The sequence below is a fragment of the Calypte anna genome, chromosome 5 (genome assembly GCF_003957555.1).
Source record: "Calypte anna isolate BGI_N300 chromosome 5, bCalAnn1_v1.p, whole genome shotgun sequence".
Classification (NCBI taxonomy): Eukaryota; Metazoa; Chordata; class Aves; order Apodiformes; family Trochilidae; genus Calypte; species Calypte anna.
The window spans coordinates 8,498,675-8,522,931 of NC_044250.1; the positions used below are offsets into that span (position 1 = coordinate 8,498,675).

The 24,257-nt window shown below is 37.6% G+C and overlaps 1 protein-coding gene across 1 annotated transcript in view; it reads left to right on the forward strand.

The window, feature by feature from the left end:
• GALNT18 (polypeptide N-acetylgalactosaminyltransferase 18) overlaps positions 1 to 24,257 on the forward strand; it is a 145,808-nt gene that overhangs the window by 83,412 nt on the left and 38,139 nt on the right. Inside the window, exons 5-7 of the mRNA XM_030451431.1 lie at positions 17,241 to 17,424; positions 18,379 to 18,576; positions 21,269 to 21,383. Of these exons, the coding sequence (XP_030307291.1) occupies positions 17,241 to 17,424; positions 18,379 to 18,576; positions 21,269 to 21,383 (497 nt within the window). The remainder of the gene's footprint in view (positions 1 to 17,240; positions 17,425 to 18,378; positions 18,577 to 21,268; positions 21,384 to 24,257) is intronic.

Genomic DNA, 24,257 nt, shown 5'->3' on the forward strand with positions numbered 1-24,257 from the left:
AGCAGAACTCTTGTTGACATAAGCTTCAGCCCAAGGGCTCAGTAGCATCCAAAAGGGGCTTGACCAGTGACAGCTGAGAAATACACAAATTACATAGAATAAATAGCCAGGTTTGAACACACTCTTGGCCTGGCTCTCCTTCATTTCAAAAAAATTACCCTATAGCTATTGTACATTAAACCTGGTAAGTACCTGCCTTATTAATTGTTCGGTGTTTCTTTGGTAGTATGAGGCTCCACCTGTGTTCTGTATGGTATTCTTTTGGTAAAATTTAGTTTAATTTTGTCTGTAAATATTCTATAACATGTACTTTAATACAATTGTGATTTAGAATTTTATGTTGCAGAAATTTATGTTGCTGAGCTGAGTGAACTGCTTAGTGAGTTAAGGAAGTGCACAGGAGTATGCAGGACATGCCTCCAGAGCAGGAGGACCCAGGAGTGCCAAGGGCTGGATCTGTGGTGTACACACTGCTTGGGATAGGTGAGCCTTTCAAGGGCAGGGAGGAGCAATGACAGATAGTTGTTGTGGCCATGCAGTGTATGCTTTCCCTTCTTCCTTGGAAATAAATGCTGAAGAAGGTTTGAGGAACTATAGTGCTTGCCCAGGTTTGTCCCTGGAGTCAGGTTCCAGGCTTCTCCATATGTTTATTTGGCATTTCTGTTAGTAAACTCATTTGCTATTGTGCTGTTCCTGGCACAGATGCAAAAATGGGAACATGTCTGCTTAAGACAATGCCACTTAAAATTCACACCCCTTTAAAAAAGAATTTGACCCTTTTAACTGTCCTTTTGTTCATTAGAGACCGAATACTGTCTCAACCTAATCATAAAGCCTAACTAATTGCTCATAACCAATTGTGTATAATAGATTGTTGGTTTGATTTAGTTGTGTGAATCACATTATTTTGTGAGATAATCATGTGGAAACAGTGAGGTACTCCTTGGTTAAGGGGCTGTTAGACTCATCATGGATCCCATGCTCATTAATGCCATTGTGTTCAATGAAAATGTCTTGGCTTCCATAAACACTGTGGTATTTACTACAGATTTGGTATATACATGAAATAAAAAATAATCTAAGGAAGTATTGTGACAAATGCTTGGAATATTTATTAGATGAGCTACAGAGTCTTGTCACCCTATTTCATTTAACAGTTGAGAATAATTGGAATAGCCAAACTACTTTTTTTATCTGAAAGGGAAATGACTGAAAATCACAAAGCAGCTGTAGACATTTTGACTGAGACAGTCAATCTGTTTTATTCTTAGTCAGCTGCTTTTAGTAGATTTTTGAGGTTCTGTGGCCTGCAAAATTCTTTCTCTGAATCAGTTATGTATATGGTGTGATTTTATTTTTTTCTGGTTTAGCTTTTATTTCTTAATTATTTTTTCTTCTTTAACTAAAATCAATAGTTTTATATCTTAACGTCTTCCCTGTATTTCTCCTGATTTTGAGAGTGAGTGTTTTTTCTCAAACTAGTTCATTGCTTTTTTTTGGTTGTGTTCAAGTGATTTGGCAGAGAGCAAATTTGGACTGTCTTTCTGTGTTCTGTGTAAAAGCTGTTTTTAAAATGTTACTGATGATTCTGTGGTGTTTGGCGCCAGCTATCCATCCTGCCAAATTGTTAGAGCTATCATCCCCCCACAGGCTGCTGGTGTGACTGTTCAGTACTGCTCATGGGAGGATACTACATTTTACAGTTCAAAAAAGATTTACCAGCTTGGCGATGGGAGATACTGATGTCTGTCATTTCACTGCCCCCATCAAAGGATAATCCTGAAATACCACCTTTAAAAACAAACTTGCTAGCATGAATTTTCTGTCTAAATTATGTTGATATTTATGAATGTTCAGAAGGCTTTGTTTCTCAAGAGTTCTTCTCAATCTTTGTATTTATGAGGAAAAAACTTCCTTGTCAGTGGAGAGGTGTGGAAGGAGTTTGGGATCTTTTATTGCCATTTTTTTTTAAGGCTCATGGTTCTTACAGATAGTTTTTTTGCAGCATCTTATTTTTATGGCTTCACACATTTGCAGTATTGTGATTTTTAACTGTGCCAGACAACAAACTAATGTGGAATGTTAATACACCAAACTTTACTGTCTGGTTCATTTCATCCATCTATAAAGATCATGGGACAATATTTGCCATATAGTCCTAAAAAGAGATGAGACAAGCTTCTGTTAGGATTAATTGAAGCATTGTTCCCTCTGTTGGGGCAAGAAAAAGGACCAGATGTTCTCTTGAAGTCCATTGAGTGCAGTCTTTGATTCTCTATTTTTTAAACTATTTTCAGTCTTCAAACAGAAGAGCTCTAAGGTGCAATTTATAAACATGCTATGATTAGTCAGCATGTGGATTTTCAGGGCAGGAATTTTATATTCTAAGAAAGCTGTTATAGTTTCTGACTGTCATAAAAATATCTTGGGAACTGTTCTTCCTCTTGAAGGGAAGGTAGAAAAGTTGCAAGCAAAAGTAAAAAGGTTTTGGTGGATTTATTTTTATTCTACTACAAGTAATTTCTGGCCTCAAAATTTCATGAGGCTTAGGCAAATAGAAAATATTAGATACTCTGAAAGTCTTGAACAGTCCCGTGAATGTTCCTGGGCCAGTAGGCAGAACTGGAGATACCTTTACTATCTCTCATGTTGTAATATGTAAAATAATTGGTAAAAATTGACTGTGTCCACATTACCATATTTTTCTGAAATGTGCTTTTAAACAGAGATCACCTGTATATGAAAGGAAAATAGTCAGGGCTCTGCAATCCGTTTGAACTACATAGAGAATATATATAAAAAGGTTGTTCTTTGCATAAGAGCCTGTGGTGCATAAGAACACCATATTCCTTCACATTAGTGCTTTCTCATTTACCATCTGCACACAAGTAATTGCTAGGTTCAGTTTCTTGGCTAACTATGGCTGTTTGATGACTAGTGACACAGGACAACTTCAGCTTGATTTGTATGTATTAACTGATGTATATAGTTTTAAGTGGTAGGGGTTTATAATTTTGCTTAGTCACTGATACATAGACCTTCATAAACAATAGTGAAAGTGACTTATTTCCATTAACTCATAACCAGTGAACCCATTCATTTGATTGCAGTAATTTTTAATCTTTGTGCTAATCTCTGAAAAATCAAAAAACTCTTCAGTCACCTAAACCTAGGATTAGGAGTCAAGCTTCAGATACCTTTTTCTAAAACTTCTCCCTATAGTTTCAGAACGGTGTTCTTAGTTTCCTAGCAAGGTTTTACTTTGTCAATGAATTTGAAAATTTATTATTATTATTATTATTATTAAAATCACACTTAATGACATTATGATTGGACATTACAAATGCATGGAAGTGTTCAAGAGCTAAATCATATGCATCCCAATTTCTGTACCGCTCTCAGCTCATCTACTCAGTGTTGTAATTTGTTCTTTGGTTTCCTGTTCATTTTTTCAGAAGACAGGCTTGAATCAAAAGATATTACTGCATTTTCTCCAGGGCAGATGTGAACCCTATCACAGAGTCACAGGGTGGCTGAGATTTGGAAGCAACCTCTGATGATCTAGTCCCACCTCTCTGCTCAAAGCTGTGTCAGCTTGAGCTAGTTGCCCTTGACCTTGTCCAGTTAGATTGTCAAAATATCCCGCAGCAGTAATATATTTGTAACATTAGTAAAGAAGATTTAGTGACTGGAAATTTAAGCCAGAAACGCCAAGGTAAAACATTAAAAAAGAAAAAAAAATTGACTGTGTTCTTGTATGTGGACATAACCTCTTTTGCTATTTGAGCCCAGCTGAGCCTCATTGACTGTATTAGCTTAATCCAGATACTGGATAGTTCTCACCAAATCTGCTCTTGTCATCCTAAGTCACAGCAGTATTTCTGGTGGCCAGATGCTAAGGAGTTGTAAAAGTGTCTTTGCTTTAACAATTAAGTGGGTAGCAGTTCAAATCAATGTCTCTTATGGCTGAAATGTTGTTATTAAATGTACAGATTCAAAGAGACTGGTTAGTAGTATTTTAAGAATAGCATATTGGCATTAAAAACTTAAATGATATTGCACTTGTCAATGAGACAGCTGTGCACAAGCCAGGTTAGGTGGTTTTGTACCACCCCAGGGTCTGGGTAATCAATTCAGTCCAAAGGCATTAACGCTCTCAGTCACCTTTTGGCTGGACAGCTGCACTGTCAGATAGGTAGGGGTGATGTATAAGGGAGCTGCCATTAAGTTGGAGCACTGTGACATGTTTCCTCCACCACAGAGCTGTTATACTATACATAGTGGCCTGGCCTACTCTCTACATGAACTTCTTTCAACAACTTTAAGTATATCTAAGGCCTCATTCTTTATCTGTAAGGTGTGCTGCATGGCCTGGGTCCAAGAGAATTAAGTATTTGTTCAGCATTTCCAGGCAGAAGGCAGTACCTGACAGGTCCTTTCCTCGGGCATTACAGAGCTCTCTGTGAGCACTCTTAATGCGTCTGGCTGGAGTACGATCTTCAAGGGAAATGCCGACAAAATTGGTAGGATGACCTTCTCTGTGAACTACCAGTATTACAATGTTACTCTTTTCTTCTTATACTGGGAAGACCATTTTTTGTCATTACCACCTTAAACATCTACAAATTCTCTTTGCAGTCCTGTACTGTTCGCTGTCTTGCAAGTAAATCAATCAAGCTACTCCCAGACCTGGAGGCTGTACATCTGCACAGTGCTCCATATGCAGACACAGCAGTTCATTAGTGCAAGCTCAGGTGGCTGCCTGTGCTCTGAACTGCACAGTATTGCTGTGTCCTTGGATGCCTTGGTGTCCTGTCTTTACTAGCTGAATGGTAAAACCCAGTTGCATACTTGAGAATACTAAGCTTGTGGATATTTTAGGCTTTCAAACAGAGAGGTTTTAATGGTGATTGGTCATGTATTAGTGAAATTCAAAGTGTCTGTAAAGAGAAAAAAATAACTGGATATTAGTGAAGAGAATACTGAAGAGCCTCTAAGAGGCATGACCTGGTACTGCTGCTGATTTTGTTCAGTAAGCTAAAAACCAAAGGGAATTCAAAACAAAAGTAGCAGAAGGGTAGAGAAAAAGAAGGCATTGTTTTATTAGTGTAGGTGTGTGTAGATAGAGATAAGAGGAAACAGACATAAAATTTTGCATATGTTTGATGCCAGCTGATTTCAAGAGGGGTTTGTGAGTTATGGTGTATATCAAATACCAGGTCTGTTTCACATGATTAAGAAAGGATAGTTGAGAAGGGAGCAATACTTTCATTGGGGGATGATCCCATGGACACAGTGGTCACATGGGCTGTTAGTGGAAGAATAGACAGAACAGACTTGGTTTGAGCTGATGAGCAAAATATACATTGGTAGCTGATCACAAGGTAGCAACAGGTGATTTCCAAACTGTGAAGGTTCTGCTTGTGCAGCTTCTGGCACTCACCAACACCTGTCCAAAAGTGGTGTTGCATGACTTTCTTCCCTGGAAATATGTTTGAGCCCTTTCTTCAACAGTTGTAGGTATCTGGGCATACTTTGTACCAAGGCATCCAATTACTGGCTTTAGATTTAACTGTAAAGAAAGATCTTTGATTAGAAGAGAATTGCCACTTGCTCTCTTTGTAAAGATAATGACTGATAGGATCTTTTTGCTACGTGAGGGCTTTAAACAAAGACAAAAAATCTTTGTAAGTGTATAAGATAAAAAACCTTTTTTGAAGCATGATTACCATAACAATTTTAATTAGCTTTCAGAAATGCTTCCAATTAACAACCACAATGTTTACTTTTTAGGGATGAATAAGATTCGCTCCCATAACAAATAAAAAAAGGAAATGTTTTCACATTTTTCAAGAGCAGCTTAGGAAAAAAAAGACTGACAGCAACTTCTTGTGAGTTGGTGGTTGCCTTTGGTCTCAGAAGGTTATTTGCTTTTGCTATGTAGTAAGTTTGGAAGTTTTTTGTTCTTCTGGATGGTCTAACATCCATGGAAAAAACACCCCCTGAATTTTTAGAAGAGATGTTACAAAATGCACTAGCTCTCTGTGTTGTAATTGTTTTCATCAGCCTGATTTGTCTATGGGGAAAGGTGGGAACACTGACAAGTCTCTAGTTTGCGATATTAGAACTAACTTTTTTGTTCACCCCTTCAAGCACTCTGTGTTCTTTGTTTATGGCATTTACTAGAGTTTTTATTTTTCTGGTTCAAGTTCCCTAATTGGAATTGCAGCATGTGATTCAGGTTCCCATTCTTAATGTGAACTGCAAATGTAGCTCTGATAGCAAACCCTCTCAGTTCCTTTGAAAATAGCTTTGCCAGTACCTCTTGTGATGAAGGTAACAAACCTCTTCAAGGGAAATTTTGTACAGAATGCAAGTGGTCAAGGACTTCATAAAGGTGGGCCACTTTGCTGTCCATTGGCGTAGATTTTGCCTGACACTAAATTAGCTGTAATTTTACTCCAAATTTGGTGAGCAGATATGTTGCTATGTAGATTTTTTTCATGATTTTTGAAGTAGCAGCTAGCCAGTGCTAGTAGGGCAGTGAAGACCAAAGGCATCCTTGGGTTTGGTCAGATGAAACATAACCTTTTGGTTCATGTTATGGATGAGGTGACAGTCTTGAGATCAAAGCAGAGTCCAAAATGTCCATGTTATCTTGGTCTGCCTTGCCTTTTCTCTTTGTGGTATGGTTGCTGTAACTGTGAGCTCTAGTGTTGGTCACAGGAGTGAGAACTTAGGTAAACACATCAGGCTGGCTGTTTGAGGTGCTTATGTATTTATTAGTCTGACTCAAAACATCAAGGAAATTTTATGTTAACTTGTGGTTTGTTTACACCACTTAACTCTTTCTAACCTAGGGAGCAGGGCCATGTTTGCTGGATAGAGTGCAACTCACATCTTTGTAACTTCTAGTATTTGGGCAGATTTAGAAAGGCTGTGATGCGAGGCCCTTGAAGATGGAAGAGTCATGTGCCTGGAAGAGCCTTTTTCTGTTTAGCTTTCTAGGAGCCCCTTACCTGAGATTTTTTGAGCTTTGGAGAGATTGCTAAATTTCTATGTAAGAAATGCTGCTCATTATTGTAAAGGTTTGGATATTATAACTCTGAGTTTACTACTTTCTGTATATATATAGCTATCTATAGCTGTATAATAACTCTTTAACTAAGATGAACACTGCATAGGAAAATGAGATCATTACCCAGTCTGAAGTAGTCAGCTGGTTTTCAATACAACATATTGCAGTGTGCAGACAAGGGAGAAATTTAATGCTCATAGTCAGAGAGAATTTAATCATGGAATTTCATTATTAAATTTAGCTGCCCAAGAAGCTGTCTTCTGAAGATGCTAAAAGGTTTAAATCAAAGAAGCTAGACAGTAACCATTCGGAAAAATGTGCGTATACTGCAAAATCAAACTGCAATTCATTGCAAATCAAAATTCAATCCAAGGAAATCAGCCTGTATCTGTGCAAAATCATAATTCACAATAAAAGCTCAAATGCTATACTGGAAGAATTGGATAGGATGTGAATCTTTGTAAATAAGCAGAAGATAGTAGGCTTACAGTACTATGGACCACATCAGGACTATCTAAGTGAGATAGAGACAGTACTTAGTGCCAATAGTCCTTCATGAAAAGATCTTCTGGAACAGATCTTAAAATTCCTGAGCAATATTTTATATATATGTCAGGATTTGCAAGTATAATATGTATAAGAAATAATAATGTCAGTAAAAATCCTGATGGGAGATCTTCATGGAGACATTCAAATTTATGGAAATATTTGCTAGTGTCATCTCCCAAGATCTATGTCATTTCAATGCCCAGTTTATGCTTTTTTGAGTCCATTTTCTGTGACAGCATCTCACAAGCTGCTGGTTGTGGCTGTGTCAGGTGGTGATGTGTGACTGATTCAGAAAAAGGATTTCTACCTACTGAATCCCAGGCAGCAGGTCCAGAAGCACTGAACTTTTGCTTGAGCATTTCTCAGCCAGCACCAACCAGCTCTTTTTGCTGACAAGATTAGAACTTCAGCTGTTAGTCCAGACTGCTGCCTCTAGTCTGGAGCAGGTACTGTCCTTTCCTGGTAGCTCCCATCATCTGCAGTGTCAAGCAGAAAGCTGGCGCATCCCTCTCACCTGAGCTTCCAGCTGCTCCCACCCTGCTGGGATGCATATTAATTCTCATGCTAACATACTTCAGTTTTAAAATAACATACTCCAAATTACAAGGAATTTAACCAAATCTTTCCCTGGCTGCTAGTAACAGTGCTATTTCTGTATTGTGAATTGAAAAGCCATTATGAATTTTAGTTTCAAGTTACTGAGTTATTTTTAGTGCCTTTTTTTTTAAAAAAAAAAAAACCAAAAAACATAAGCATTGTGGCTAGTGTCAGTCTCATGTTTCTGATGCGAAAAGGCAGGACATGAGCAATAAGTGTAAAATAATAATGAAATCCCAAACATTTTGTTAAAACTAACAGAGCAATTGTGATTGCATACCTACAGAGAAAATTTCTAAAGTAACTGATGAAACTCTTGGAATAGTTTGTATTTAAAAATGCAAAATATATGCCATTGTGTTCTCGTAATACTTGGGAGTATGGGATTTTTAGGAAGCAGTGAATGACCCACTATTATATTAAGCAGTCCTTTACTTAGGGATCATACATACTGAACTTAGAGGTTTTCTACAGCTACCAAATGGCACAGTCCTAGCACTGTGTTACTTCTAAAAAGTAATCAAATATGCTGGGAAATAAGCAAGCCAGAATTTGTTTCTTTAATTTGAAAATGTACATAGTGGATTCTTGAAAAAAAACAAAGCAACAAACAGTTTCTATCTTTAGCTAGGAAAAAAAATCCTGTAGCTCCCTTGGTATTCAAACTGAATTATTTCTGGGTTGAATGAGTACTTCATGGGAGTAAGAACTTTGGATTTTGTCTTTATTTTTAGGAAGTTTCAAAAAAGAGAAGTTGTAACATGCAGTTTATTCAAATGATGTGAATTAAACCCTGTGACATTAAGTAGCACAGTAGAAACCTACCAGATTGTGCCAAATGAAACTAAAAGTGATGGCATTCCTCCTAGAATTATAATGGAAGTGCACACTAAAGGCTCTTCTTTGCTTGCTTGGTAGGTGATGGGATAGGTCATGCTCCTTCTTTTTATGGCAGATTAGCTGACTCTGATGGATGTAATACATTGTGTTTGGCAGAATTTTCAAGATCATATGGAATAGTACAAGGGCATATGAGAGCTGGCTTTTACAAGGGCTAATTGTACCTTGTACTTACTGTCATGTCACATTCAGGGCCTCTACATGTCACAGGCTGTGTTTCCCCTCGGTATACTGGGTGCTGTATTGCTATTGCTATAGTGAATTGTATTCTTCTGCATGTGGCAGTTCACCTTGGAAAGGAGAAGATAATAGGTCACAGACAACATGATCACAGGTAGTCAAGAAATCAATGTTTCTTACATGAAATATGGACAGAACATTCTGGATCTGTGAAAGAGCTATCTAGTAGAGTAAGATTCATTCTAAAAAAGAGCTGGTAAATCTGGCCTACGTTTAAAAAATGCATCATGGAATGTGGTGGTTATTATTTGGTTGTTTTGTTATGTTGTTTGGTTGTTTTTTTTCCTTTAACTGCAGTTGGATTTATAAAGTAAGATCTCAAAAGGAGAAATAGTATTCATGTTGCCCTGACTCTCAAGGATGCTCTCACAGTATCATCAGTTGTGGTACATTGTAGCTACTGTCTTGCTCTCAAGAAGTAATTCTATGCAATGAGTATAAAGTTGGCTTCTAATCTCTAAAAAAAAAAAAGGAGATTTTCATAAAAAATAATGTGGCATGCAAGGCTAAGTCCTGTTTATTAAAACCAAAAGCTGTTATTTAAATGCTGTCTGGCATTCTTCCAGTCAGAGGTATTCTGTGATCAACTTCTGTTTCTTCTTCCTTTTGTAGCCTTGTTATCAACTTCCTTGCTGTTAGGGTGAGATTTGATCCAGAGAGGAAAATAATCATCTCTGTTCTATACATTTGTAACTGCATATTTGCATATTTTTATTTTATTACAGCTTATATGACTGATTTCCCCTGAATCCGCTCCAGAAATAAAGTAGTTACACTTGGACTGTTGTGTTTTAATTGGCAGTTTCCTTTTCCTTATGAATCTGTTATCATAACCATTGCCGTGCTGTTTCTAGGAGTTATGATTATTTTTCAAGTTTATAGTACAGAAAGCAGCTTGCTGCATTTTATGGTTATAGAAATACTGTGTATTTCTAATGTGCTCTTCAGATTGTATTTCTCTAGATTTATACAGTCTGCTCTGACTCTGTTTAGACATTTAGTTTCTTTTTATGAATAGTGATTTTTCTGTTCCATACACATCCAAGAAACAGATTAGAAAAAAAAAAAAAAGACACTTGGATTATGAAACATCTACTATCCAGCTGGGAATAGAATCCATTTCTCGGGCACTTCTCTTTAACATTTAAAGGTCATTTTACAAATGAATCCAGGAGGAAGACTGAGAATGAAATTATGAGTTTAGAATTTGGCAGTAGTCATTTCAGCAGTGCATTCTATGTACTGTGTCAGCTCTTATGCATGGATTGTTTCCTTGTGCACCTCTCACTTAAGGCCCCTTTGTGAAATTATTGTATCCAAATAGACATCAGAAGTTGTTCTTGAATCCAGTGCGATATGAATATCGGATTTCAGTGACAGTGCTTGTTCCTGACCAGGTTTAACCATTGTTGTGGCCATAATAGTATTCAGTAACAGTTCCTAAATGGTAAGCAGTCATGCACAGTAAACCAGAGTGGAATAATGTTCCTGTTGAGATTAATTCAGGCATCTAGCAATCAGAAACTTGAGTAGAACAATTAGGATTTTATAATTACAGGTCTGTGTTTAAAGATATTTTAAAGATTTAAACACATTTCTGATGTGAAGGTTCTAGGTATTGCCATTAAAAGATATGTAGCAGCCTCTGTACCCCCTTGCTTTGTTGTTTGCATGGCAGTTGGTTAACCAGTGGCAGTGCCTGGGAAGTCCTCATTCTACTTTTAGCTTGTATTTGCTTGTTCACTGGTATAACCACACCCACACCCAACTGTGTTCTATTGTCAGGTGTGAACTTTCTAATTTGGGATTTAGACACTTGGTGGTATTTTTTTTTCATTCCTGTCTTGCTGCATGCATTTAAATTCATTAAAGAGCTTGAAAGGAGTATTCACCTGAGTAGAAATTTATTTTTGTTTCTCTCTTGATGTTGGCACTTACCTTTAGTAAGCTTTATTCTGCACTCAGTGGTAGTATGTGAGTCTCTGCCATTGTTAGGGGAATGGAAGGACTGTGTTCAATTCCTTTATTGCAATCCATTTTTGTTGACATTGACAAGAGATTTGGATATTGCTGCCTCTTAATCCTGACCCAGTGATGTGGATAAGCTCTTGCGTCTGCACAGATTTCTCTAGGCTCCAGATGGGCCACGGCTCAAACTGCAGAATCACAGCCTCAGGGAAATCATGCGGTGTTAATGTGCTGCCCTGAGATTTGGGGGGGTTCTATTCCTCCCCTGCTGCAACCTTTAGTGTGACCTTGTGGGTTCATCTCAGTTTATCTCTCTATCTTGCACAGTGTTGTGAGACACACTGCTGCTAGAATGTATGCTCAGTGATACTTACGATAGGATAAGCAGTAGGACAGAAACTGAGTACTGTCTTCAAGCAGTACTCCGTAAATAATAAAAGGGATTTACAGCCTGTATTATGCAGACATTACTACAAGAGAATAGCATTAACAAAAAATAACACATGTAATATTTCTCTCTCCAGTATTTCCCTCCTCCATAACATGGTGTTCAGCTGCCAGAGTTTCCAAAAGATTATCTCATTGCTCTTCCCATACTGTTGAGATTCATTAAGATGCAGCAATATTTCTAGGTAGCACTTAATGGTCTGGAGGGTGGCATCTGATTTTCATGTCTGGGATTGGAACTGTGCATCATTAAGAAAAAAAAATCAAAGTGAACCATAGTACCACCATAGAACCGTAGCAGTTTATATGTCTGTTACATGTCTCAAGAAATAGATGCTAGTACAGATCTCTTCTGTAAAGCCTGTTTTGTGTTGGGATGTGCACTAGTTTACTGATTACTGTTTTGAAGTGGAATTATCTTAGTGCATGGTTCTTGTGCAGTGAGATTCCCTGGACTTTACAGCCAGCAAGAGGATTTAGTGAAGTGTCCACGTAAGCTCTTTCCATGTATAGACATGTTTGTGAGAGGACCTGGGAACAAATCAAAGCAACTCCCATCAAACCCTTTGAAAGAAATGTGTGCTTCCCACACCTCTGTACTAGATTCTCCAGGGCAATTCAAAGTGTTTTTATGTCTAGGTGTTTGTGTTTATATTTGAATACATTTGAAATGTATTTTTATTTCTGACTTTATTGTGGGAGAAGGGTGCTGTTCATGTGCTGGACTAAAGAAATCCTTGACTTGAAGTCCAAGGTGTGAACTGGAATGAACTGTTGTAGACCTCATTTACCTAAATAGACCCAAGGAGGTTTGACAACAGCTGAGAGTTTGGATTGCTGAATGCAAAGGTGCTGACCATGAAAGTTCATTGCAATATCTGGCATAGCATGTAGATAGCTTGAACTTGTGAGATTAGTTTATGCATCTCTATCAACAATACAAGTTGGGTTTAGTAATGGAGGAAGAGGACTGTACTGATTTTTTGGTTTTGAGGTCTGAAAATCAGTTCATTGCATCACACTGGTAATTTCCCTTGGGTGCTTTATCTGTTACCAGACAACATGAGGTTATTAAATACATGTGCACAGCAGTCCCTCGTTATCTCTTTGTCAGTTTTTGCTTTCTGTTGAAAACATTCTATATACACATGTGTATTACACATGTCTAGTTATAAGTATTTTCCATTTGGAATTATCTGCTTCTGCTACAGAGATGAGAGGTGATCACTTGAGCATGAAAGATAAGGGGCCAGAGGAAAGGAAAGTAAAAATTGCAAAGCACTGAGCTGCATACAAAATAAGGGACTTAATACAATGTACAAGACTACTAGATAAAGTACAGCAGTTTTTCTTATATGCCTAGCTACAGCCATGAACTCAAGTCATTACATGAATTCAGGCTGTATGCCTACAGAGTGACAGAGAGGGAAGAGAGGGGTCTTTTTGAAGCAAATTTTGTATAAAAGGTTTTCTTTATTTGCCAGAAGAGTTAGCTATATTAACACATGCTGTTTTACTAAAGGGTATGAAATTTTTATTGGAAGAGTGGAAAAGCAGGTTTTCCTGTTCCTAAGACTTTGGGAGACAAATAATCAGATAAAGGAGATGGAAAAACTTTGGTATAAAATTAATTGGTTTGTGTAAAGTCTCACTTTTTGCCAATTTACTTGGCTTTCGTGCAGAAGCAAGATGTACCTGACCAGGTGCTCCTAGTATAGCAGCATATCTCATGGTGTACTGACTTCTTGTGCTCTGCCAGTTGGATGTTTTGCCTTGGTGCAACATTGGATCCCATTCTGATATGCCACATGGGGCATTCAGGAAAGCCCTGGGGTCCTTGTCAGCAGCAAACTGACCACTGGTCTCTTGGCTCCAAGGTGGGCTCTGGTGTATTCCTGCAGCTGCTGTAATGATTTGCCTTTAAAAGTGTCCAAAATGACCTTTATGATTCAAGAAAGTATTCAACATGGTTCTTTACCTGGGGAACAGTGTGCCTTCTGTGCAGCTCAATAAACACACAAAGCTAGAGCATAAAAGTAATGAATTGGCAGGGTTTTGCCTGTTTCATATAATGTGTCAATCTACAATTTCTGGCCCAGGGAAGATAATTGTTACATTAAACTCCACTCTGTATTGAAGAATAATTTATTTCCCTTCACAGTAAAAGAAGCCATGTTTGTGCATAGTGCCAAGGTTAAAGAGGGACATAGTAATTCCTGGGCCTTTGACATGGAAATAAATTTTTCCCTAAAGCTAAAAGCACAAGGCTTCTAGAGATGACAGTAACATCCAGTATGTGTTCTGCTACACCAAAGTCAACAGGGACTTTTAGGCTTTAGAAAATGCATAAAGTTATGAGCATGCTTTTGTTTATTTATTTATTTTTTTAGCTCTGTTTGAAAACATACAGATAAGAATTTAAATAAGTCAGTAAAATGCATCTGTCTCAGCAAAGCATGGGTGTTAGACTACAAATGTAATTCTGAGAGATGGAAGGACTCACTTAAGCACTCCAAATAGGAGCACATTAATGCATGAAACTTATTGAAAGTGAGTCTGAACTGACGGTTCTTCAGGCTATTTCTCTGTGAATGTGGTAGTAATTTTTTTTATTTTTTTTACAATTGCTGTTTGTATCAATAACCTTAACATTTTAATTTTGGGAACAGATCCACAGCTGCCGTAGGACACTGGGGTTAGGGGCTAGGGCACCATACCCTAGCATCTAGCCTGATAACTTCCCGGTTTAGGGATGGCAGAGGCATACAAAGCATAGGATACTGGCACGCGCAACTGGATGAAAAGCGTGGTCTGTTAATGGATTTCATCCTCAGAAGCTCCATGGGGCATATGTGAGAAAACTTTTCCATATTGTATGGCCTTTCATGATCCCCCAGCATTGGAAGAGGAGGCAGGATTGTGTCCAGATTGCCCTTCTAGCCACTCACACAAACCAAGCAAGCTGCAATATTTTAAGAAAAGCAGTTGCATTGCTGGGGCCTTTCTCAAGCCCACTATTCTCTCAGGCCATATCCTGAAAGGATGATGGCTTATGAAGGGATTTTCATGAACTATATAATTCCTTCACATGTCATCTCCATAGCTGTGGCATGGCTGACAATTTTCTGACACCGCTATCCCTTCTTCTGCCCCTAAGAAGGCAAAGTTGCATAAGTTCTCTGGCACTGCTTTGTTGTGGTGAATAAGGTGACATCACCAAAAAAATTCTTTGTGGGTTTGTGAATAACAAGCAAACAACCCTGTAGAAGTATTAGAACTTAATTATGTTAATATTAGACATAATTATGGTTCATTAATTTTATATCTTTTCTACATTTGTGAATAGAGTTGTGCTGTGCTCTCCAGACATCTGTATGATGTAGAGACTGGTGATGGCGTGCAACATTTCCGAGCACCAGACTGGCATCATTTTCCCGTTCCATGTATGGCTGCTCTTTCTCTCGAACTGCAGATTCTCATTCAGTCAAACTGAGTTCTTATTTGAGAGACTCTTTGCTGAGGCAAATGCATCAATCTTTATGAGCCTGTTTGTTTCCATAATTAAAAATTGAATCAACAGTGTATTGAGGATGACACATTTCCTCCTTCCCTTTCTTCTCTCTATGATGGCATAGAGCAGCGATACACAATAATTAAGGAATAAGCTTTTATTATTCAGGCAACATATTTGAAGTGGAAAAAAAACAGAGCATGGGTTAAAAATACTTAGCTAAAGACCATCAGTGGTATTGCAAAGCATGTGATCAGTTCTATAGTGTGAGTCCCATCATTTGGTCCAGTTGGGCAGGGTGCTCTAAAACTGTCAAAGACAACTGAATTTTGATTTTTTCATGTAAATCTCAGGAAAATGTGGAATGTATAAAAAAAGACTGATTTAAGTATGCTGCTAGGGCATCTTTAAAGTTCTTAGCAAAATAGTGACTTTTAAAGCTTCATTTACATGTCTTCTCTGTCCTTTGGCTTTATGAAAATGATTTTTTTTTTTCAGTAGCCTCATCTTTTCTTCTGGGAGTGTGCCTAATAGGCTTTGTAAGGCAGAGGGTGCACATAATGCTCTGCTCAGCACTCTGCCTTTGGAAAGCAAGGCTAATCTGTTTTAAATAACAAAGGCCAGAAAATGCCTGACTGCAAAATATTTCTTTGTCTCCTGTGGAGGTGCTTCAGAGGAAGTCGCTGCTTGTGGGCCAGTATTGAACATTAAGTAAAAAGCAGCACTTTTCTCCCCCTCCTAAGGCTGATACTGAAGTTCAGGGAAAGATTCCTCCATACTAACTGACCACTGGTAAGCCTACAAGGTTCCCCTGAGACTCTTTCAGGACACTTCATTTGCAAAAAGCTGCTGTGTAACCAGAAAAGCAGAAGTATGAATTGGGTGGTAAATGTAACAACTTCAATGTGCAGCTTAAGTCATGTGGGTGGCAAGCCAAGATTCAGGTTCTGCTTCTGAAGAAGAAATCTGCTGTTCCCTAGAGTTTAAAGTCAAATAGACTGAAAAGAAGAAACTAGTGTGGTGATGTCATTTTGCAGATGAGGAATTGATTATGGAGAATTTAAGTGGCTTGCTCAAGATTTCATAGAAAGGGCTAGGCAGCATTGAGCTTTTCATGTAGATTTGTTGATGTCCCTTTTAGCACCACAACCACAGAAGCATTATTCTGCATCACAGCAAAGACATCTCAGAATTTGTGGAGAGATTTGGAAGAAAGGGAACTTTACACCAACAGAATTCTGAGTAGTAGTAAGCATAAATAGAAGATAGCAATGTTAATTCGGCATACTAGTAAACAGTGTTTTCAGATAATAATAGTGAACAGCCTATTTCAGTTCAGCATATTGGATTTTCTCATGCAATGGTCTTTAAATTAGAGATATGATAGTTGTTGATTAAAAAGTTACCATAGTTTAATTAGGGATGATTCTCTTCCAGTGCTTTTACTGATGTGTGCTCTGCTGAGAAAACAGCAGAAGTTGTGGAACTTTTTAGTGGAAATCGTCAAGAAAGAAAAATTTTAGAAAGGATAAATAATTTTGTTCTTAGTTTTTTCTTGAAATATCTGTAAAGAAATTTCATGGACAATACTTGGGCATATTTTTTCTGGAAATATAAGGTAGTTATGGTTTTTGATATACTAACATAATATGCACTTATATAACTATGATACTTTATAATTGAGTGCTTTATTTTGTGGCTTTCATGTTAAACAGTGGCAGAATTCTGATGTCATTCACGTAGACTAAATCTTATGCCTGGAATTTTTTATTACTATATAATTTATGATCCTTCTGCTCTTTGTTTGCTTCCTTTTAGACTTGATTTTTTTAGAATTGTTAGTAGCTAAATAAAATGGGAGCATTTCCATATGTGAAGACTCTTGTTCTGCTGAGAACATCCTGTCTAGATGATGCTTCCTGTTAACACTTAATTCTTTCCTTTCCACAGAAGAACTCAAGGAGAAACTAAAGCAGTATGTTGATGAAGTGAATGCCCATAAGCCTGGGTTCATCAAGGTTGTGCGACACAGCAAACAAGAGGGGCTGATTCGATCTCGAGTTAGTGGATGGAGAGTAGCAACAGCACCAGTAGTCGCTCTCTTTGATGCCCATGTGGAATTCAATGTGGGATGGTATGTGTCTCCTTCAATTTCTCTGACCAAGGGACCATTTCCAGGGACTGTTTATAAATTACTGACTGGTGTTTCTCTTGCATGTAGACAGTGAGTTAGCATTCTGATCTTTTAAATGAAGATTTAGACATCAGAATTAATGGATTCAGACAGTAATCCTGGACATAATTATGAAAAATGTATTTGTGTTGTGTGACAGAATTTAAATCCATGTTTATAGTGTGAGTTATCTGCTGGCCTAATTATAATGTATTTAAACTATTATAACATTTAAAATTATAACATTATAATTATAACATTATAACATTTAAAACATTAAAATTATAATGTATTTAAACTATATTGGAAAACTGCACATCAAAAATCTCCTCTGATAATGTAGCCCTTTGCCCATAAGGGCGATTTTATCTTCTTTATTTAGAAATACTGTGTCTCTTATGTTCTATGGTGTAAACAAAGAAGTGTCATTTTGGCAAAGAGGTTGCTGCCCTGTGTGAAAGTAGCACATAACTAAAACCAAGTATTTTAACTTGTTCAGTCTGCATTTTTTATTTCTTTTGCTTCTTCAGTAAAGAAGATGGTGAGAAGGCAGGAGGAGATTATGTCCCTAGGATAAATGTGTTATTAACTCTGATCTTGATGTCCTTGATAATATTGAGAGCCTGAAGTTATTGTTATTGGTAGCAAGGGTGTAAATGATCTGTGATATGAAAATACTGATTTCTTCCATTCTCCAGCTGATTTCAAAGTTAATAATAGGGCATCCTAGATAAAATATTGAAGTGTGTTACTTCAGGGCAGATCCTGCTCTGTTAAAAGTATCACAAAGCTAAGGGAGTTCTGAGTGGGTAAGAGCAACAGACTTGGTCCTTTCTGAAATAAGCCGCAGGTTCCATTAGTGCTATGCTTTTACAGACGAAGTCTTAACACCTTTTTTTTTCCTTCTTTTTGTAGGGCTGAACCAGTGCTCTCTAGGATAAAAGAAAACAGAAAAACAGTAATTTCTCCATCATTTGATAACATTAAATATGATAATTTTGAAATAGAGGAATATCCTCTCTCAGCACAGGGATTTGACTGGGAGCTGTGGTGCCGATACCTGAACCCTCCTAAGTCATGGTGGAAACTGGAGAACACAACTGCTCCAATAAGGTAACAGGACCTGGATTAGTGTCTTGCAGTTCTCATCTAAATTTGACAGATGGCAAGTGGTCTCAGCTATGCAATAGATTTTAATGAGTGTAATGCTAAATTAGTTAAATGTCCTTGAGCAGTCCTCTTCAGCTTTCATCCTTGACCCCTAGACAGTCATCAAGAAAACTGTGGTTTTCAGAAGATTTTTTTAAATAGGTTTCCTTGTTATTACATTGGGCAAAACACTTCACCAGAGTGAAATGGTGGACCTGAATGCTCAGGCACACTGCTTTCTCCATATGGCTTGTCTGCTTATTTAGTGGTAAAGGGCCAGAAACAGTATTAATTAAATAAATTAAATTATAATACAGTCCCATAGCTTTACAGTTGTTCTATGTCTTAGGAGTTAATGTTGGTACATTGATAGTGTTGATAGTGTGTGAGGAAAGGCTGTGTTAGATCCTTGCTTTGGGTCAGTTTAGCTCTTTACTTTCTCACCATGTCTAGAGTATTACAGAATCACAGAATTACCCTGGTTGGAAAAGACCTTTAAGATCATCGAGTCCAACCATTAACCTAACACTGACAGTGCCTTAACTAAGCCATATCCCTAAGTACTATGTCTGTACATAGTAGTATGGTCTATACAACTCTTAAATACTTCCAGGAATGGTGACTTTACCACTGCTCTGGGCAGCCTTTTCCAATGTCTGATAGCCCTTTAATAGAATAAATTCTTCTTAATATCCAGTCTAAAATTGGATGTATTGTTATTGTGGAACAGACACAATACCCTTGTCTCCTCTGTATCTCCTCAGCAGCTCTGCTGAAATTCCAGACCTTTCCTCTGGCTTCCTTCTGACCTCTGAGGAGGTCACTGGTACTTAAAATATAGGTCTCTGCAGAAAGAAAGTGTGAACATAGTTTTCATCAGCTGCCAAGCAGAACCTTAAAAAGCAGTGGCAGAGTGAGGGGGTCATCACCACCAATGAGTTTCCATGTCTTCAGTGTAAGGGATATCTTCCATCCAGTAGTTCTCTCTTTTCAGGCAGCCAACTTTTTTCAAGACATGTCAGCTTAGACACTCTGAACTGTGCTGGCACACATGCTGGTCTTGTAACAGGACACAGAATTGGAAAGCAAGAAGTAAAAATTCACAGGTTTGCCTCAGACACGTATAAAAAGGAATGGTAATTTCCACATCATTACAGTTGCTTCTCAGTGCTAATGAACTTTGCTAACATTATTATGTTTTTGAAATATTCTGCTAAATCCTAGAGAGACAAACCTATATTAATTATGGTGACTTTTAAAATTAGAAGTATTTAAGTTTGGGTAAAATGTACGCTTCCATTTTACTCCAAAACTCTGCTCTGTGTGAGGATTGTTGAGTTTATGTCCTTTATGTATATCAGAGGTCTAGGTTTGCTTCCCAGCCCTTTTTTTTCAGTGCAATACTGTGTATGCTTGTGCTGGATAATTAACAAACAAAAAACCCTGCCATATATTGACTGATGGCTTCTCTCGTGCCTCCACATACGTTTCTAAAATTATAACAAAGGGAAGCAGGTACTCTGAAAAATATTTCAAAAACAACACCAAAAGCAAGAGTATTTTTTTATAAAAGAAGCATAATGTTTGAAATTATGTTAACTGCTATTTTCTGTATTAATAAATATATCAGAAACAGTCTTCCATTGTTATAAATGGAAATGTATGGGTAGTATAGCATTTCAAGGTAAAGGCATAAATATAGAGGTTTCAGTAGAACTGTACAATTTTTGATTAAGACATGCCATAATCTTCTTCAAAGTGTCCACACTTATTGCACCTCAAATGTTCAAAGTAAATGCAGGATGATTTACCCTGTACTGCTAATTAATATCCTGTTGTTACTGGAGTTCCTGATACCAGCGTAAAAATCAGAAAATACATTTTTATTTTTTGCCGCTGTGGATTATAAGGTAGGAGAAAAATGAAAAGGCTAAATTGCTCTGTGTTCTCCTCCACTGCATCTCATAAATGTAAAATTATACTCTCTTCCTGAACTCTTACCTTCTTGAAATGGACTCTGCATAAAGTTCAGGTCATGACGTAAGTAGAGCTTTGTGATACAGTAAAGATGTGTGGCTTGTTTAAATTTGTTTCAGGACAACAGATTAGAGTTACAGTACTCTGGTAAGGGCAGAGTTTTTGGGTTTTTTTTGTTATATTTGAAAAACCTGGCCTCAATGTTTGTATTCAAGAAATAATCTCTTCCTTCACAGAAGCTTCCAGACACAAGTTTTCCTAGCTGTAGATTTTCCTAGTTTCTGACTAAACACAAACCCATGCATCGTTTGGTATACTTGTTAATTATCACAGACAATAAACCTGAGGACTTGGCAGGGACAGACTAGAAAGGCTGGTGCCTCAGAAACAAAGTTGGGACTCCTGAATCTGGCATTTTTAGCACTGAAATTCTACCTGTTCTGGTGAATATGTATGTACAGTCACTCTGAATCAATTTTCTTTCAATAGTGCTTATTTCACCAGGGTATCAAGAGCACTAGAAGACAAAGCTGGATAAATTTGTTTGAGAAACACCTCCCTAAGCATCTGTATTGGTGCACCATTTGACCCAGCAATTATAAATAGAATCTGTTTCTGAATAATAAACTTTTTCATACTCTATCTGCTAATTTTGGATGCTGCTGTTTCATTCTTCCAGAAGTCCTGCCTTGATTGGATGCTTCATAGTAGATAGAGAATATTTCCAGGAGATTGGCTTACTGGATGAAGGAATGGAAGTATATGGAGGAGAGAATGTGGAGCTTGGAATCAGGGTAAGTAACATAACCAGTACCGGTGGCTTACATTTAAAGTACGGCTTTCTTCTTACTGCAGGGGAAAAAAACAGTCTAAAATATATCAGTGTCATGCAAAGGAGATCCACAGCTCTGTAATAGTATACATTGTTGTATTAGAGGAGAGGAGGGTGGCAAAAGAGCAAAAGCTCCTGAATCTTTTTCAAGAACTGATGAAGGAGAAGGATAGAAGTACAGAATTTGATTTTATTAGTTTGTTCAAGTAAACAGTGCTAGAATTCTGCAGAGATGATACCTAAAACTCCCTGCTTACCTGTGATCCCAGACTAGGTGAGGGGGATACTTTCTCACAGATGTAATGGGAAAAGCCTTTCTAAGTTACTTAGTTTAATTAAACTAGGAAAATTGCTATGGAGCAAACTGGAATATATGTAGGTATTTACTCTGCCTTTCCTCTGGAGGGGAAGTAAGATACTCAGAGAATGCGTAAGTGCACCTGTTTTCTTCTGCCATCATGTACTCTTCATTTGTTTAATGTATGGAGTACCATGTGTGATTTTTGTACTTCTTTCTTTATTCACAGCTAGGTACCATTCTGAAAATACAGTGCTGTTCTGTTTGTGAATCTTGGAGGTTTCTGATGCAAGAGAAAATTCTTAAGATAGGTGGTAATGAATAATGGCATGGTGTGCATTAGAAAATTAAGTACTGAGGTTTGCCATGAAATATTAGTGAAAGCTTACACTTTGTGCTTTTTAGTTGCTAGAATAAAGCATATTATTATACAATAGCAGAAAGAGGAGTTTATTTTAAGAATATAGAATTCCTTGCTGAGACTGCGAGGTAACAAAAAATACTCATTTTTACTTCAGGATTCCTGCAGTTCTTTCAGTTGTCAGGGATAAAGTGTTACAGCAATAAGACTGAAGCACAGTTTCCCTCTCTGCTACATTAAAACACATTTTTAAGGAAAGAGAGAAATGCAGGACTGGTTCTTTTAATAACACTGTTCTCCTCACAGTGAGGGCTGGAGAACCGTCTTCTGTTCCCAAAACCTGATTTTGCAGCTCAGTGTCGTGAGGAGTTGAAAATTAGTGTCACTTTGATTTTTTTTTTATTTTTTTTTCAACGGAAAAACTGTTGTCTCCTTGTGACTGTAAGGAGTTTTATCTAGTTTTGCACCATGAGATATATGCTATCCAGTCCCCTATACTTAGCCTTCTGCAAGTTGATTGAGAAGAGTACTATAATGGATGAGAACAGAGAGACACAAATCTCAGCCTAATTGAGACTTTGGAGTAGACAGGATCACTGGAATAAGGCCCAACACTGCTCTGATTTCCTTATGGCTTTTTGTCTGACTCCAGGGAAGCAGTGCCTGACCTACATAAAATACTTTCATCTGTAACAGATTGTAGCGTGCAAGGTAGCATAATGCATACAGCCTCATCTAACTTTATCCTGACTTGGAACTGTGTTCCTGGCTCTATGAAAACAAATTACTGAGCTGCAATGAACAGATTTTTTAGCAGATTATTACCAGCTCTTCTCACAATTCTCAACATATCCCAGCTAATACCAGTATGAATATAAATGTACAGTGCAACATTAGAGCTTATGGGAAGCACAGTATTATTTCTACAGATGTTAAGCTTGAACAGCAAACTCCTTGCCTCAGCTGCCTCCTTCTGGCGCACACCTGGGGCCATAAGTGCATCTTGGCAAAATACAGGTGGCTGCTTCAAATGTGCTCTCATATTATCATACCATGTCATTGAGGTGCATCCTAAGTACTTGTTCCTGGAGATGCAGCTCCCAGGGGCTGTCTTTCATCTCCTTTAGATGGGGCTACTTGGAAAAATTTAGTCAGCAGGTGATTTCAGGCCAAATGGTATGCTTCTGCTGCTGAACTACATTTTTGTCTCTGCAGCACTAAATATCATCTCTAGATTACTTGTGTTGCTTTCAAGTGTGAGACCTATGATGCAGCACCTACTAAAGACAGTAATTGTTCTACAAAAATGAATTATAATACAGTATCAGTGGAATAAGGAATTGTACTTTTCAATTTATGGTCTTCTCCAATCTCTAACTAAAGATGGCTCACTGTGTTTCCTCTTCAATTGTCATTTTCATTTTTTAAGAAGCTTCATCTAGTATTCTACTGTTTGCTATGCTTTATGTAGTCAGTCAGAAACAGACTGTGTGACCAAACTGGCCTGGTATCTAGGCTAGCCCAAGAAGTAGAATATTGTCTATCACATTCTCTGATATGAAGGAGTTGACATCAAGTGAAGTTTCCTTAATTGTTTTTGTGGCTTGAGCTTCTAAGCAAATTTCACACAACCTCTTCCCATTCTTTACAGTATTTAGACAGTGGAAGTTGGTTCTTGCAATGGGAAATTTTATGTATCAGTATGTAAGAGCAAGCATCAACAGGAACAGGAGAGGTTACTTTCAACTACAGAAATAGGAGTGAGAGTTAGGATGATTTGAGCTACCTGTTTATCTTAAATGCAGCAAATAGAGCATGGTAGCATATCCTTATATTATTAATTTTGTTCTAGAGGATGTAATACTACTGTGAGCCAAGCTCTTATGCAGACCAGCTGCAGCATCATGGGACAGGACTGGGTAAATCACTGTCTCTATGCAGAGCCTTATTCTCTGCTTGCTTTGTTAGCACTGTATCTTCAGTGATGTTAAGATAAGATTTAATCTGCCACCTGAAATGCTTCTCAGAAGCAAGGTCTACCAATTTAGGATTTATTTTCATTATAAAGGAGAAACCATTACTGTGTCTTATAAAATCTTGAAATGGTTTTCAGGTGAACTGATGGGGGTTTCACTTTGTAGGAACAGGAATAAGAGCTTGACACAATGGAGACTTAT